At 45.3% G+C, this 13,515-nt stretch overlaps 1 protein-coding gene across 1 annotated transcript in view; it reads right to left on the bottom strand.

The window, feature by feature from the left end:
• LOC128689156 (uncharacterized) overlaps positions 1–13,515 on the bottom strand; it is a 214,123-nt gene that overhangs the window by 136,645 nt on the left and 63,963 nt on the right. The window contains exons 6-9 of the mRNA XM_070087441.1: positions 6,523–6,634; positions 6,083–6,186; positions 3,325–3,830; positions 2,104–2,293 (exon numbers count right to left, since the gene is read on the bottom strand). Of these exons, the coding sequence (XP_069943542.1) occupies positions 2,104–2,293; positions 3,325–3,830; positions 6,083–6,186; positions 6,523–6,634 (912 nt within the window). The remainder of the gene's footprint in view (positions 1–2,103; positions 2,294–3,324; positions 3,831–6,082; positions 6,187–6,522; positions 6,635–13,515) is intronic.

The raw sequence follows: 13,515 nt of genomic DNA, 5'->3' as shown, positions 1-13,515 counted from the left end.
ATTCCACACAGCATTCTATATGTCGTTATCATGTCTCCCCTAACCCTCCTGCCCTCCAGTATCATCAGTCCGATTTCCCTTAACCTTTCTTCATAGGATATTCCCCTTAGCTCTGGAACTAACCTTGTCACAAACCTTTGCACTTTCTCTAATTTCTTGATTTACTTGTTCAAGTGTGCTTTCCAACCAGGTGCTGCATACTCCAGTATGGGCCTGATGTACACGGTGTACAGTGTCTTGAATGATTCCTTACTAAGGTATTGGACCGCTGTTCTCAGGTTTGCCAGGCGCCCATATGCTGCAGCAGTTATCTGGTTGATGTGTGCTTCCGGAGATGTGCTCGGTGTTATACTCGCCCCAAGCTCTTTCTCCTTAAGCGAGGTTTGCAGTCTTTGGCCACCTAGCCTATACCCCATCTGCAGTCTTCTGTGCCCTTCCCTAATCTTCATGACTTTGCATGTGGTGGGGTTAAATTCGAGAAGCCAGTTGCTGGACCAGGTGTCCAGTCTGTCCTGTCCAGGTCTCTTTGAAGTCCTACTTGATCCTCACCTGATTTAATTCTCCTCATTAACCTCATATCGTCTGCGAACAGGGGCACTTCTGAGTCTAACCCTTCCATCATGTCATTCACATATACCAAAAATAGCACTGGTTCTAGGACTGACCCCTGTGGGACCCCCACTCATCGCAGGTGCCCGCTGCAGTACCTCATCATGTACCATGACTCGTTGTTGCCTCCCTGTCAGGTATTCTCTGATCCAGTGCAGTGCCCTTCCTGTTATACGCGCCTGATCCTCTAGCTTCTGCACTAATCTCTTGTGAGGAACTGTGTCAAAAGCCTTGCAGTCCAAGAAGATGCAATCAACCCACCCCTCTCTCTCGTGTCTTACTTCTGTTACTTTATCATAAAACTCCAGAAGGTTTGCGAAACTGGATTTGCCTTTCATAAATCCATACTGGTTGGCATTTATACTCTTGTTCCATTCCAGGTGCTCTACCACTCTCCTCCTGATAATCTTCTCCATGACTTCGCACACTATACACGTCAGTGACACTGGTCTATAGTTTAGTGCCTCTTTTCTGTCTCCTTTTTTAAAAATGGGAACTACATTTGTTGTCTTCCATACCTCAGGTAGTTGCCCAGTTTCAAGGGATGTGTTGAAGATTGTGGTTAATGGCACACACAGCATATCCGCTCCCTCTTTAACTACCCACGGGGAGATGTCCGGTACCATTGCCTTTGAGGTTTCAAGGTCCCTTAGCAGCTTCTTCACCTCCTCCTCAGTTGTATGTATGCCACCCAACACTTGTTGGTATATTCCTTGCTGGTGTCCCCCTCTGTTCTGTCCTCCCAGAGGCCTTCCTGTCTCCACTGTAAATACTTCCTTAAATCTCATGTTGAGCTCCTCACATACCTCTTGATCATTTCTTGTGAGTTCCCCACCTTCTTTCCTCAGCCTGATCACCTGGTCTTTGACTGTTGTCTTCCTCCTAATGTGGCTATACAGCAGTTTCGGGTCAGACTTGGCTTTCGATGCTATGTCATTTTCATACTGTCGCTGAGCCTCCCTCCTTACCTGTGCATACTCGTTTCTAGCTCTTTGACTAATTTCCTTATTTTCCTGGGTCCTCTGCCTCCTGTACCTTTTCCATTCTCTGGTGCACTTAGGTTTTGCCTCTCTACACCTTCGGGTAAACCAAGGACTCACTTTGGTCTTCCCATTATTTCTATTGCCCTTGGGAACAAACCTTTCCTCTGTCTCCTTGCATTTTGTTGTTACATATTCCATCATCTCATTTACTGATTTTCCTACCAGTTCTGTCCCACTGAACCTCCTGCAGGAAGTTCTTCATACCTGTGTAGTCCCCCCTTTTATAGTTTGGCTTTTCCCATTCAATTCCTGTTACCCTCTCCACTTGTAACTGTACTACATATTCAAAACTCAGAACCACATGATCGCTAGCTCTAAGGGGCCTTTTGTAAGTGATGTCCTCAATGTCTGAACTGCTCAGGGTGAACACAAGTTCCAGTCTTGCTGGTTCATCCTCCCATCTCTCTCTGGTAGTGTCCTTAACAAGTTGATGCATGAGGTTTTCCAGTACCACATCCATCATCTTGGTTCTCCATGTTTCAGGACTCCCATGTGGCTCCAGGTTTTCCCAGTGGATATATTTTTGGTTGAAATCGCCCATACCCAGTAGCTTTGCTCTGCTAGAATGAGCTCTTTTTGCCACCTCAGTCAGTGTGTCCACAATCGCTCTGTTGTTTTCTTCATACTCCTCTCTTGGCCTCCTGCAGTTCAGTGGTGGGTTATACATCACTCCAATGACTACTTTATATTCCCCAGACCGAACTGTACCTACTATGTAATCCCCTTCTCCAATCTCGTCCATGCTTTCCATTTCCTCAAATCCCCATCAGTTTTTTTATAAGCAGTGCAACCCCTCCTCCCCTTCTACTCCTTGTATCTTTCCTCAGGATCTGATATCCCAGTGGGAAGATTGCATCTGTTATTGTCTAAGTGAGTTTCGTTTCTGTTACTGATATGATGTCTGGGGATTTCTCACTGATTCTTTCATGCCACTCCTCATATTTATTTGTTATTCCGTCCACATTCGTGTACCAAACCTTCAGCTTCTGTTCTATCACTGTGGACCTGGGAGAATACTGGGGCTGGAGGAGTGGGAGCCCTGGTGGGGGCCTATGGGGGGTTGTGATGTGAGTGGGGTTTGTGATGAGGGGGGTGGGCTCAGAATGCCCATAGGGGCAGCTGTAGGGGTGAAGTTTGTGATATGGGGGTTGGTGGCAGAGAGAACAGTGTGTGGGATTTGGTTTAGATTGCTCAGTTGTGTTGGGGTTGTTGTGGTTGGAGTCCTTCTGCAGGAGTTTCTGGGGGGTGTGTTTGCCATTCCTCATGTGCCTGGGTCCTGCTCATCTTCATCATTGCCTCTCATTCCTCATTGTGTCTTTGTACCCTCTCTTTCACTATAGTCCTTTCTTCTTGTGTTCTGTAGTGATCAAGGCATACTCTCTGGTACCTCGGTTTGTCCCTCAGTCATGCTTACTCTTGCAGGATCCTGGTTTGAGCTGATTCTTCCTTGAAAATTACTCTGACAGGCCGTTTCCTTCCATTTGCAAGCCACCCAATTCTCCGAAAATTTGTCACCTGGGTCATGTCACCCTCACCTGTTGTTTTCATGATGCCTTCAATCACTTTTTCCTCCTCCTGTTTTCTTTCATCGTAGGTGTCCCCTTTGGGTTCTTGGAGCCCATAGACAAAAACTGACTTCTCCCTTTCCTCCTCCCACTGAGTCTCCCTTTACATCCTCTGAAGTGTTATAGTTCCTTCCATTGAAATATTCTTGCCTTCAATTCCTGTGCTTGCTGAAACCTCTATGCTTAGTGAACTGTCTTTCATGATCAGCTGTTCTTTGCTACTGCAGTGGGCTGTTAGAGTCTCTGCATATAGCATACCTTCATTGTATTCAAAGCTGTCATTTGATCTTAGTGTGCTCCTTGTCTCTTCCTTTGCCCCATGTGGGTCCGTCTCCTTGTCTGTGCCTGACATAGAAGTTCCTGATGTCGCGTCTATATTGTCATTTGTCTCTCTAATCTCATTTAGGTTTTTTAGTTCCTCTTCCAAGCACTGTATGCTAGCTTCTGCTGCTAAAACTTGTAGCTCCCACTTCCTGCTCTCTTCAGCTATCCTCTCCTCAATTATCTTGCCAAGCTCTTCTAACCTCCTTTCCCACTCTTCCTCCCTTTTTTTTGAGCTCCAACTCCCAATCTTTCCTCCCAGGTTCATCCACCAGATCTCTGGTTTTCTGCCCTCTTGGGCAACCCATTTTTTTTACTGCTACAGTAAGAAGCTTATGCATTGTACCACAGAGAGAAGTTTATGTATTTTCAGGGAAAAGGCTAGAGGAGAGAGAGAATGACAGGGGGAAAGCGAAAGGGTAGAAAGGGGAAGACAGAGAGAGGAGGGAGGGTGGGGGTGAGGGAAAAGACTAGGGGAGAGAGAGAGAAATGAGAGGGGAAGAGAGAAATGGTAGAAAGGTGGAGAGAGAGAGAGGAGGGTGTGGGAAAAGGCTATGAGAGAGAGAGAAATGCAAGGGATGGGGGGAGAGAAAGATAGAAAAAGGGAAAGATAGACAGGGGGAGAGAGAAGGATAGAGAGAGAGTAGGGTGGGAGAAAGGACAATGGGAGAGAGGAGGGTGGGGAGAAAGGTTGTGGGAGAGAAAGAGAGAAATGAGAGGGAGGGGGAAGAGAGAAAGGTAGAAAGAGGGGGGAGAAAGAGAGAGCAAGAGAGAGCAAGAGAGAGAGAGAGAGAGAGAGAGAGAAAGGTAGAAAGAGGGACAGAGAGAGAGAGAGGGGGGGATAATGAGAGAAAGAGGGAGGGGGAGAGAGAAGGACGGGGTTAGGGAGATATGCGTGGTCAGTTTCCATGAGTCTGGTGGCTGAGAGAGGGATAGAGAAAAAATGTAGAAAGAGAGAGAGAGAGAGAGAGAGAGAGAGAGAGAAATTTGGGTGAAATTTGGCTCCAAACTGACCATGAGGAACCATTTTGTAAATCTTGCAAACAAAGCAGCCACGAAGCTTACAGCACTTTGCCGTATCTTGCATCTGCTTGACAGTAGGGGTTGCAAGATTCTGTACAAGGCAGAAGTACACTCACACCTTGAGTATGCTCCACTTTCTTGGTTCACCTGCCCCCTTCTTATCTGCGACTGCTTGACAGAGTAGAGAACAGAGCAAGATGTTTCATCTTTCGCCTGGACCAATCCTGTATAGATCTGTCATTTCAGCAGAGCCTTCAACACAGGAGGGATGTGGGTGGCCTTACTGTTATGTACAATGCCACGTCGAGGAAAGCGTGAAACAAGCTTTTATGCCACTAGACGGGCAGAAAGCAGCAACCTCACTATAGCTGTACCCTTCTCCAGAACATCACTCCATCTGAGATCATATATACCCAGGACGACTCGAGTATGGAACACATTCGTACAGCATAATGATGCCAACGAGATAAAGTCAGTTGATCAAATGAAAATGCTGGCCCACAGATGGCTCCAACTTCATCCTGTTCCCTATTCGTATGTCTCATAATAATAAAAATGCTTTCAAATGAGCTGATGTAGGTAACAGCTCTTAGCTCTTAGCTTGCCAATAAAGTTAGGAATCCTTAACCTGTAAATAGCTTGTCAATAAAGCTAGGGATCATTAACCTTGTCAAACCCTGTGTAAAAAGAGAATAAATAGAGAGAGAGAGAGAGAGAGACTACTACTTTTTCCAAATACTGCCACACAGATTGCATTCCAGAAGAATTCTGTTGCAGCCAGGTTGAAAATCTCAGAAAATTGAAGGATATCCATACTCCTGTGGTATATGTGGAAACAAACCTGGTGCTACAGGAGGAAGGTTCAGAAGTACCTCAGGGACTCTTGTCCAGAGATCAAGACTGCCCTCATGGGCTGTGTTGTAAAGTCGCAGCTAAGATAATCCATCACAGGGAAGCACTTCATGAGCTCCTCAAATCATTAGATAACCTTCAAGCTATTGTAGAAGGCCAGTGCAAGCCTACATCAAGTGACAAGCTGCTCAGCTGATGGTGACACTATTGACAAAGACTGGAAGTCCTACACTGAGCTTAACTCAGGGGTAAATAACTGGTGGAATTCTGTCATTGCTAAGGCTCCACAGAATGACAGAGTTCAAAACACTACCTATGACCACCATAACACTACCTATGACCACAATTCCTATGACCACCACAGAGGGAACAGATCCTCTTTCCAGCAACGAAGCAAGCCTTGGATCTGTTAATTCTCCTACACCTGACATCTCTGCTTCAGCACCTGCCAGTACACTAGACAGTGCACATACCATCTCTGATCATACACCTGTCAGCGCACCTGCCGACATTATTCCAACATCTGGCAGCAGTGCTTCATCGGCAGGTACTGAGTCAGGATTTTCTCCACAGAGGTTGGTGCAGTTAATAATCAGGGCACTATCACTGCACCTGAACACCTACTGCACCAAAGTACGAACAGCAGGGACACATCTGTCAGAACTGCACAGGGGCGTGGTAGAGGACGTGGCAGAGGACGTGGAAGAGGACGTGGAGGAGGAAGACATCTACAGCCGTCTCACCTTCCACCAACACAGTCCCAGAGGCAGAACCTGCGAACAGATCAGCAAAACACAGGGGGTGCAACAAACAATAGTCCACCCTACCAGGCACCTAGGCAGTGCTCTCGCTGTCACCAGAAGGGGCACACCACCAACAACTGCCTGCGAGATACCAGGTGCAATTACTGCCACAAGAAAGGACATCAGGAGGACCAGTGTTGGAAGAAAAAGGAACTTGATAGACAGGACCACCTGTTTAGAGACCTGTTCTCGGAACAAATCAGCAGGATCTCTGAATTGGTGAACACACTCACACGTCACCCACTCAGCTACTCCTATCTCAGCCCAGCAGGTGGCACTGTGCCTTATGCAAGACCACACACCTACATCCCTGCAGCTGCCTCAGTGCCCTACTTCTCTCGAGGACAAGCACTTTACATGCCTTACACACCCACCACCTCAAGCTGACCACATCATGAGAAGCAAGTCTATCAGCATCCTGTTGGCCAACATTAGAGGTTTCATTACTAATGTTGGAGAGCTCACACACAGTTTTGCAAACACTCGACGTCCCAACATGATAGATGTTGTTGAAACATTTTTGGACAACAGGACTCCAGAAAACTTTGCAAGAATTGCTGGCTACACCTCGTGGATGAGAAGAGACAGGAAAGGGCAACGAGGTGTTGCTGAGTGCTTTTCTAAAAGTGTACATGCCCAGCACATTGATGTTGCCATCCCTACTCATATTGAAATGATGTTCTTCAAGCTATGCATAAACACTAGTACCTCTGTACTAGCATGTGCAATATACAGACCTCAGTGGCAACATGCAGACCCCATCAACTTCCTAATGGAAAATGTGGACTCCCTTCTGCTACAACACAACTGTCAACATGTCATAATTGTTGGTGACCTCAACCAACACCTTATACAGAGGGACTTTGATGACCTTCTTGCAGTATTTGACATGAGAAATTTTGTTGATTTCCCTACTCACATCTCTGGCTCCTCCCCTGACCCAGTAGTGAGCGATCAACCCCTCGGCTACGCTGGATCATCTGACCACAAGGCTGTTTTTACGACACTTAAGATCCCAACAGAACGAGGTGAGGAGTCCACACGCACAACCTGGCTATGGGAAAGAGGTAATTGGCCAGCCCTTTGCTCTGAGCTCGCCACCACCAATTGGAATGCTCTTCTCCAAGGGGATGTTGACTACCAAGTGAAAGCCTTCAGTGGACACATCCTTAATCTACAACAAGAACACATTCCTCACCGGCAATATGTGACGAAGCCTACAGATCAGCCTTTGTTTGGCTTTCGTTGTAGAGAGGCTGCTACTGCTAAGTACAACGCATGGCGAAGGTATAAGACATATCCAACCACCTATAACAGGAACTTGCACAGGCAAGCCTGTAAGCATATGGGTGACATTCAGAAGTGGGCCATCGTTAAATGGGAGATGGATACAAGAAGAAAGCTAGCATCAGGTAGGGTAGGCTCCAAAATCCGATGGTCCCTGGTCAAGGACAGACAAGGTTATCTGCCTGATGAACTTATTCCACCTCTAAATCGACAGGATGGGACCACCTCTACTAGTAGTCAAGAGAAAGCGGACCTCTTTGGGGAACACTTTGCTACCAAAATGCAAGTTCTTGATCCAGCAAGGGACCCTCCTTGGCTAGCTGCAAGAACTGTGTCAAAACTGTCAGTGGTAACAATAAGGCAGGAAGAGGTGCACTTCCTTCTTAAATCGCTTGACCAAGAAAAGGCTGTGGGCTAAGACAAGTTGAGCCCAAGATTGCTGAGAAGACGTGCAGATCAGCTAGCAGCACCTCTAACTTGCATCTTTCAGCACTGCCTAGTACAATGTACATGGCCTTCTCTGTGGAAAGAGGCAAATGTAGTCCCTGTTCACAAAAAGAAGAGCAGAGCAGAAATCAGCAACTACAGACCAGTGTCACTCCTGTCAATCACTGGCAAGCTCTTTGAGACAATAATCTCAAGACAAATGATAGTTTTTTGACTACCACTCACTACTTTGTGACCCTCAATATGGCTTCAGGAAAGGTTACTCTGCTGCTGATCTGTTGTTAAACCTCTCTACTAAGTGGCACCAGTCACTGGATGAATCCAAAGTCAGCTGTGTGGTAGCACTGGACATTGCTGGTGCTTTCGACCGGGTGTGGCACCAGGGCCTCTTAGCAAAACTGCAAGCTCTGGGAATTTCAGGCTCTACGCTATGTCTGCTCAGTGATTACCTTCATGGTAGATCTCTAAGGGTAGTTTTCAATGGAACAGAATCAGCAAGACATCCTATTGAGGAAACTGTTCCACAAGGAAGTGTTCTGGGACCATTGTTATGGAATGTCTACTTCAATGACCTTCTTCATCTTGTCCCAGAATCCCATGCATATGCAGATGACTGTACACTGACATTCACTTATCCAAGAGAAGAAATGCCAGCTGCTCTAAGCTACATCAATCACCAGCTCAGAGCTATATCAGCTTGGGGATATAGATGGCAAGTAACATTTGCACCTGAGAAAACACAAATGATGATGATCTCTAGGCACTAAGATGGTAATGCCGGTGCAGTAGTAAGGATGATTGGGAGGGTGTTGGCACCTGGGGAAGAAGCTGATATCCTTGGGGTGAAATTTGACTCCAAACTGACCATGAAAAACCACGTTGTAAATCTTGCAAACAAGGCAACCAGGAAGCTTACAGCACTTTGCCGTATCTTGCATCTGCTTGACAGCAGGGGTTGCAAGATTTTGTATGAGGGACAAATACGCTCACACCTTGAGTATGCTCCACTTTCTTGGTTTGCCTGCCCCCCTTCTCATCTGCGACTGCTTGACAGAGTAGAGAACAGAGCAAGACGTCTCATCTCTCGCCTGGACCAATCCTGGATAGATCTGTCACTTCAGCAAAGCCTTCAACACATGAGGGATGTGGGTGGCCTTACTGTTAGGTTCAAGGCCAATATTGAAAAAGTACCACACTTGGATCCACTTTGAGGACAGTGTGAAGCAAGCTTCTATACCACAAGATGGCAGAAAGCAGCAACTTCACTCTGGCTGTACCCTTCTCCAGAACATCACTTCATCTGAGATCATTTATTCCCAGGATGACTCGAGTCTGGAACACATTCGTACAGCGTTATGATGTCAACGAGATAAAGTCAGTTGATCAGATGAAAATGCTGGCCCACAGATGGCTCCCTACTTGTATGTTTCATAACAATAAAAATGCTTTCAAGTGAGCTGATGTAGGTAACAGCTCTTAGTTTGTCAATAAAGTTAGGAATCCTTAACATGTAAATAGCTTGTCAATAAAGCTAGGGATCCTTTATCTAACTTTGTCAAACCCTGTGTAAAAAAAATGAGAGAGAGAGAGAGAGAGCACGTAGTTGTTTGTATGTTTGTTTTTGTGTGAATGACTGAGGGTAAGAACGAGGGTGATAGGGTGTAGGAAGAGGGGGGAGAGGGAGGAACTAGAGGTAACCGCTAGGGTAGGGTGTGTGTTTATGGCCTTCTTATGTTTACACGTGCCTGGTGCCTGTGTGTGCGCTTTGCTGTCCTGTCTCCAAAGCTTGCTTTCTTTAATTTAGTAGTAAAATTGATGACTGTCTGACCTCTTGGGCTATCCCCAGTTTCCCCTCACTGTGCTGCTATATATGGCAATCCATGCACAGTACCTGTGTGTGCCTGGACAAACTAGCTTACAGTATGGGTGTATTTGTCCTAGCCTATGTACCTGCATGCTTCGCTGGATTCAACCTTAATTTAACAGTAAAACAGGTCTGACATTTTGTGCTATCCTCAGGTTCTCTACACTATGTTGCTATATGGGGCAATCCATGCACAGTACCTATGTGTGCATGAGCAAACTTGCTTGCAGTACAGACGTATTTGTCTTGGCCAATGCGCCTGCACGCTTCGCTGATGTGTGTGGCACTGCTAAAGTCCCTTTCCAGTTACTCCCCTTTACTAAGCTTGAGTGCTCTATAATGATATTCAGCTCTCCAGAGCAGGGTTTTAGGACCCTCAGCTATCAGTATTTGCAGGGCCAGACCCAATCCCAACATACAACCACAAAAAGGCACAGTATGTTACTTCACTCCTGGATCCCATGTAGCTGCCGCTGTGCGATGCCTGTCCTCAGTCACGGTGCTTGTCTCTAGTCACTAGTTCAGCCAACTTTCTCACTGCACTCACTGTATTTACCAACACATCTATGCCTATCTCTTATCTCCCTGATCTTGGGTCGAACTTATTCTTCGAACGCCGCTACGTTCTGTGTGGCAACACTCACAGGCACAGTTCTCAACCGCTTTCCCCCCTCCCCCACTAGCACTGTAACTTGCACTATTATCTATGTTTACTCTTCTGTGATCACCTATATTTCCTTTTTTCGAGGTTAAAGTGATTATATGCACTCTTATGTCTGCACACACCTATATTCCATGCCTATATCCCTGTGTGTGTGTGTGTGTATGTACTCGTCTAATTGTACTCACAACTGTGGTTGCAGGGGCCTGCCTCTTTACTGATCGCTACTAGGTCCTTTCTCTCTGCTTCCAGAGCTTTGTCATACGTCATCTTAAAGCTATGTATGGTTCCTGCCTCCACTACATCACTTCCTAGGCTATTCCACTTCCTGACGACTCTATGACTGAAGAAATACTTCCTAACATCCCCCTGACTCATCTTAGTCTCCAGCTTCCAATTGTGACCCCTTGTTTCTGTGTCCCCTATCTGGAACAACCTGTCTCTGTCTACCTTATCTATTCCATGCAGTATTTTGTATGTCATTATCATGTCTCCCCTGACCCTCCTGTCCTCCAATGTCGTCAGTCCGATTTCCCTCAACTTTTCTCATAGGACATACCCCTGAGCTCCGGAACTAGCTTTGTTGCAAACCTTTGCACTTTCTCTAATTTCTTGACGTGTTTGACCAGGTGAGGGTTCCAAACTGGTGCTGTATACTCCAGTATGGGCCTATGTACACAGTGTACAGTGTCTTGAACGATTCCTTACTAAGGTATCAGAACGCTATTCTCAGGTTTGTCAGGCGCCTGTATGCTGCAGCAGTAATCTGGTTGATGTGTATCCCCGGAGACATGCTCAATGTTATGGTCACCCCAAGATCTTTCTCCTTGAGCAAGGTTTGCAGTCCTTGGCCATCTAGTCTATACTCTGTCTGTGGTCTTCTTAAAGCTGGGTATGGATCCTGCCTCCACTACATCACTTCCCAGACTATCCCACTTCCTGACAACTCTGTGGCTGAAGAAATACTTCCTAACATCCGTCATTTATCTGAGTCTTCACCTTCAAATTGTGACCCCTTATTGCTGTGTCCCATCTCTGGAACATCCTGTCTCTGTCCACTATGTCAATTCCTCTCGGTATTTTGTCGTTATCATATCTCCCCTGTCTCTCCTGTCCTTCAGTGTCATCAGGTCGATTTCCCTTAACCACTCCTCGTAGGACATGCCCTTTAGCTCCAGGACTAGATTTTTTGCAAACTTTTGCACTTCCTCATTTACATCAATGATCTTCCAAACATATCCCAACACCTGAAACCCATTCTCTTTGCTGACGACACGACTTATGTCATCTCCCACCCTAATCTTGCCACCCTCAACACCATTGTTAACGAGGAGCTGCTCAAAATATCGACTTGGATGACAGCCAATAAACTTACACTTAGCACTGACAAAACCTACTATATTATGTATGGTAGCAGAGCAGGTGTTGCGCAACTTAACATTAAGATCGTCAACACTCTAATTGCCAGACATGAGGGCAAATTCCTTGGCCTATACCTCGACAACAACCTAAATTTCAGCACCCATATCCAACACATAAAAAAAGTATCCAAAACGGTGGGGATCCTCTCCAAGATACGATACTACGTGCCGCAGACTGCCCTTCTTACACTATACCATTCACTTATATATCCATACCTCACCTACGCTATCTGTGCTTGTGGTTCAACTGCAGCAACACACCTAAAGCCAATAATAACCCAACAAAAAGCCGCAGTAAGAATAATCACTAAATCCCTTCCCTGGCAACACACTTCCCCACTCTTCATAGATCTAAACTTACTCCCTGTTCAGAACATCCACACTTACTACTGTGCAATCTACATCTACAGGACCTTAAATTCCAATATCAACCTTGACCTAAAAAGTTTTCTTGATAGTTGTGACAGGATCCACAGGCATAACACCAGACACAAACATCTCTATGACATTCCCCGTGTCCGACTAAACCTTTACAAAAATTCAATGTATTTCAAAGGACCTAAAATCTGGAACACCCTACCTAAAAACTCTAGAACTGCAGACACACTCATCACTTTCAAAACTACAGTTAGAAAACATCTTATCTCCCTGATACATCCCGACAACTAACTACATGATAACCACCAGGTGGTTCACAATTACACTAACTCGCCCACTGACTATAAACACAGAAATACTAATCTTAATCTTAAAATAATGAATCCTAACTAGTCATATTTGCCTATGATACTCCAATATAGACACCTTGTATTGTGACAAAACAAAAGCATTCACATTGCTAAACTCACAAATTATAATGTAGTCACCTAGACTTAATACCATAATCTGTAAGGATTTAATGTTAAGAAGTAATCTAAGTCTGCCCGAAATGCCTAGCCATGCTAGGTGTCCTAGTGGCCCCCTCTGTAATTAGTATTTTATAACATGTAAACTACACAATATCCCTATCCTGTAAACCCCACATTGTAACCCTTATAGAGAATAAACTTGATTTGATTTGATTTCTTCAATTTCCTTACATGCTTGGCTAGGTGTGGTTTCCAAACAAGTGCTGCACACTCCAATATAGGTCTGACATACACGGTGTACATGATCTTGATCAATTCCTTAATGCAGTGGTTCGCAAACTTTTTCAGCTTGTTACTCAATTTAACATGCCACATAAAGCATGTTACCCCTTTCACAAAATGTTGTTATTATTGATATATATGGCTAAACGTGAACGTATACAGCCTCGCATACTCTGCTAATCCTAGCAAAACCATTGAAAATGTAAGAACCACACATACATTATATATAAAATTAATAATAGCTACAAATTCACAGTAACAGTGGGTAAATACTAACTATATACTGCACAGGGCAGTACACATACATACCAGCTTAAGTCTACCTCGGCTGATGCTCACAGATAAACTGACAGTGTGAAATAGAGGCAGCCTCAGGAAGTGAGTGACGCCTACTGGACAGGTCGATCTGGGCTACTGAGTGACTTTTGTCCTGAAGCATACTTGTCAAAATACTTTTGGGTTTCCACACACTTAGCTATATATTTCTTC

This window comes from Cherax quadricarinatus, chromosome 21, assembly GCF_038502225.1.
Source record: "Cherax quadricarinatus isolate ZL_2023a chromosome 21, ASM3850222v1, whole genome shotgun sequence".
Classification (NCBI taxonomy): Eukaryota; Metazoa; Arthropoda; class Malacostraca; order Decapoda; family Parastacidae; genus Cherax; species Cherax quadricarinatus.
The sequence above is the reverse complement of the archived record's forward strand: the minus strand, read 5'-3'. Positions and strand labels throughout refer to the sequence as shown.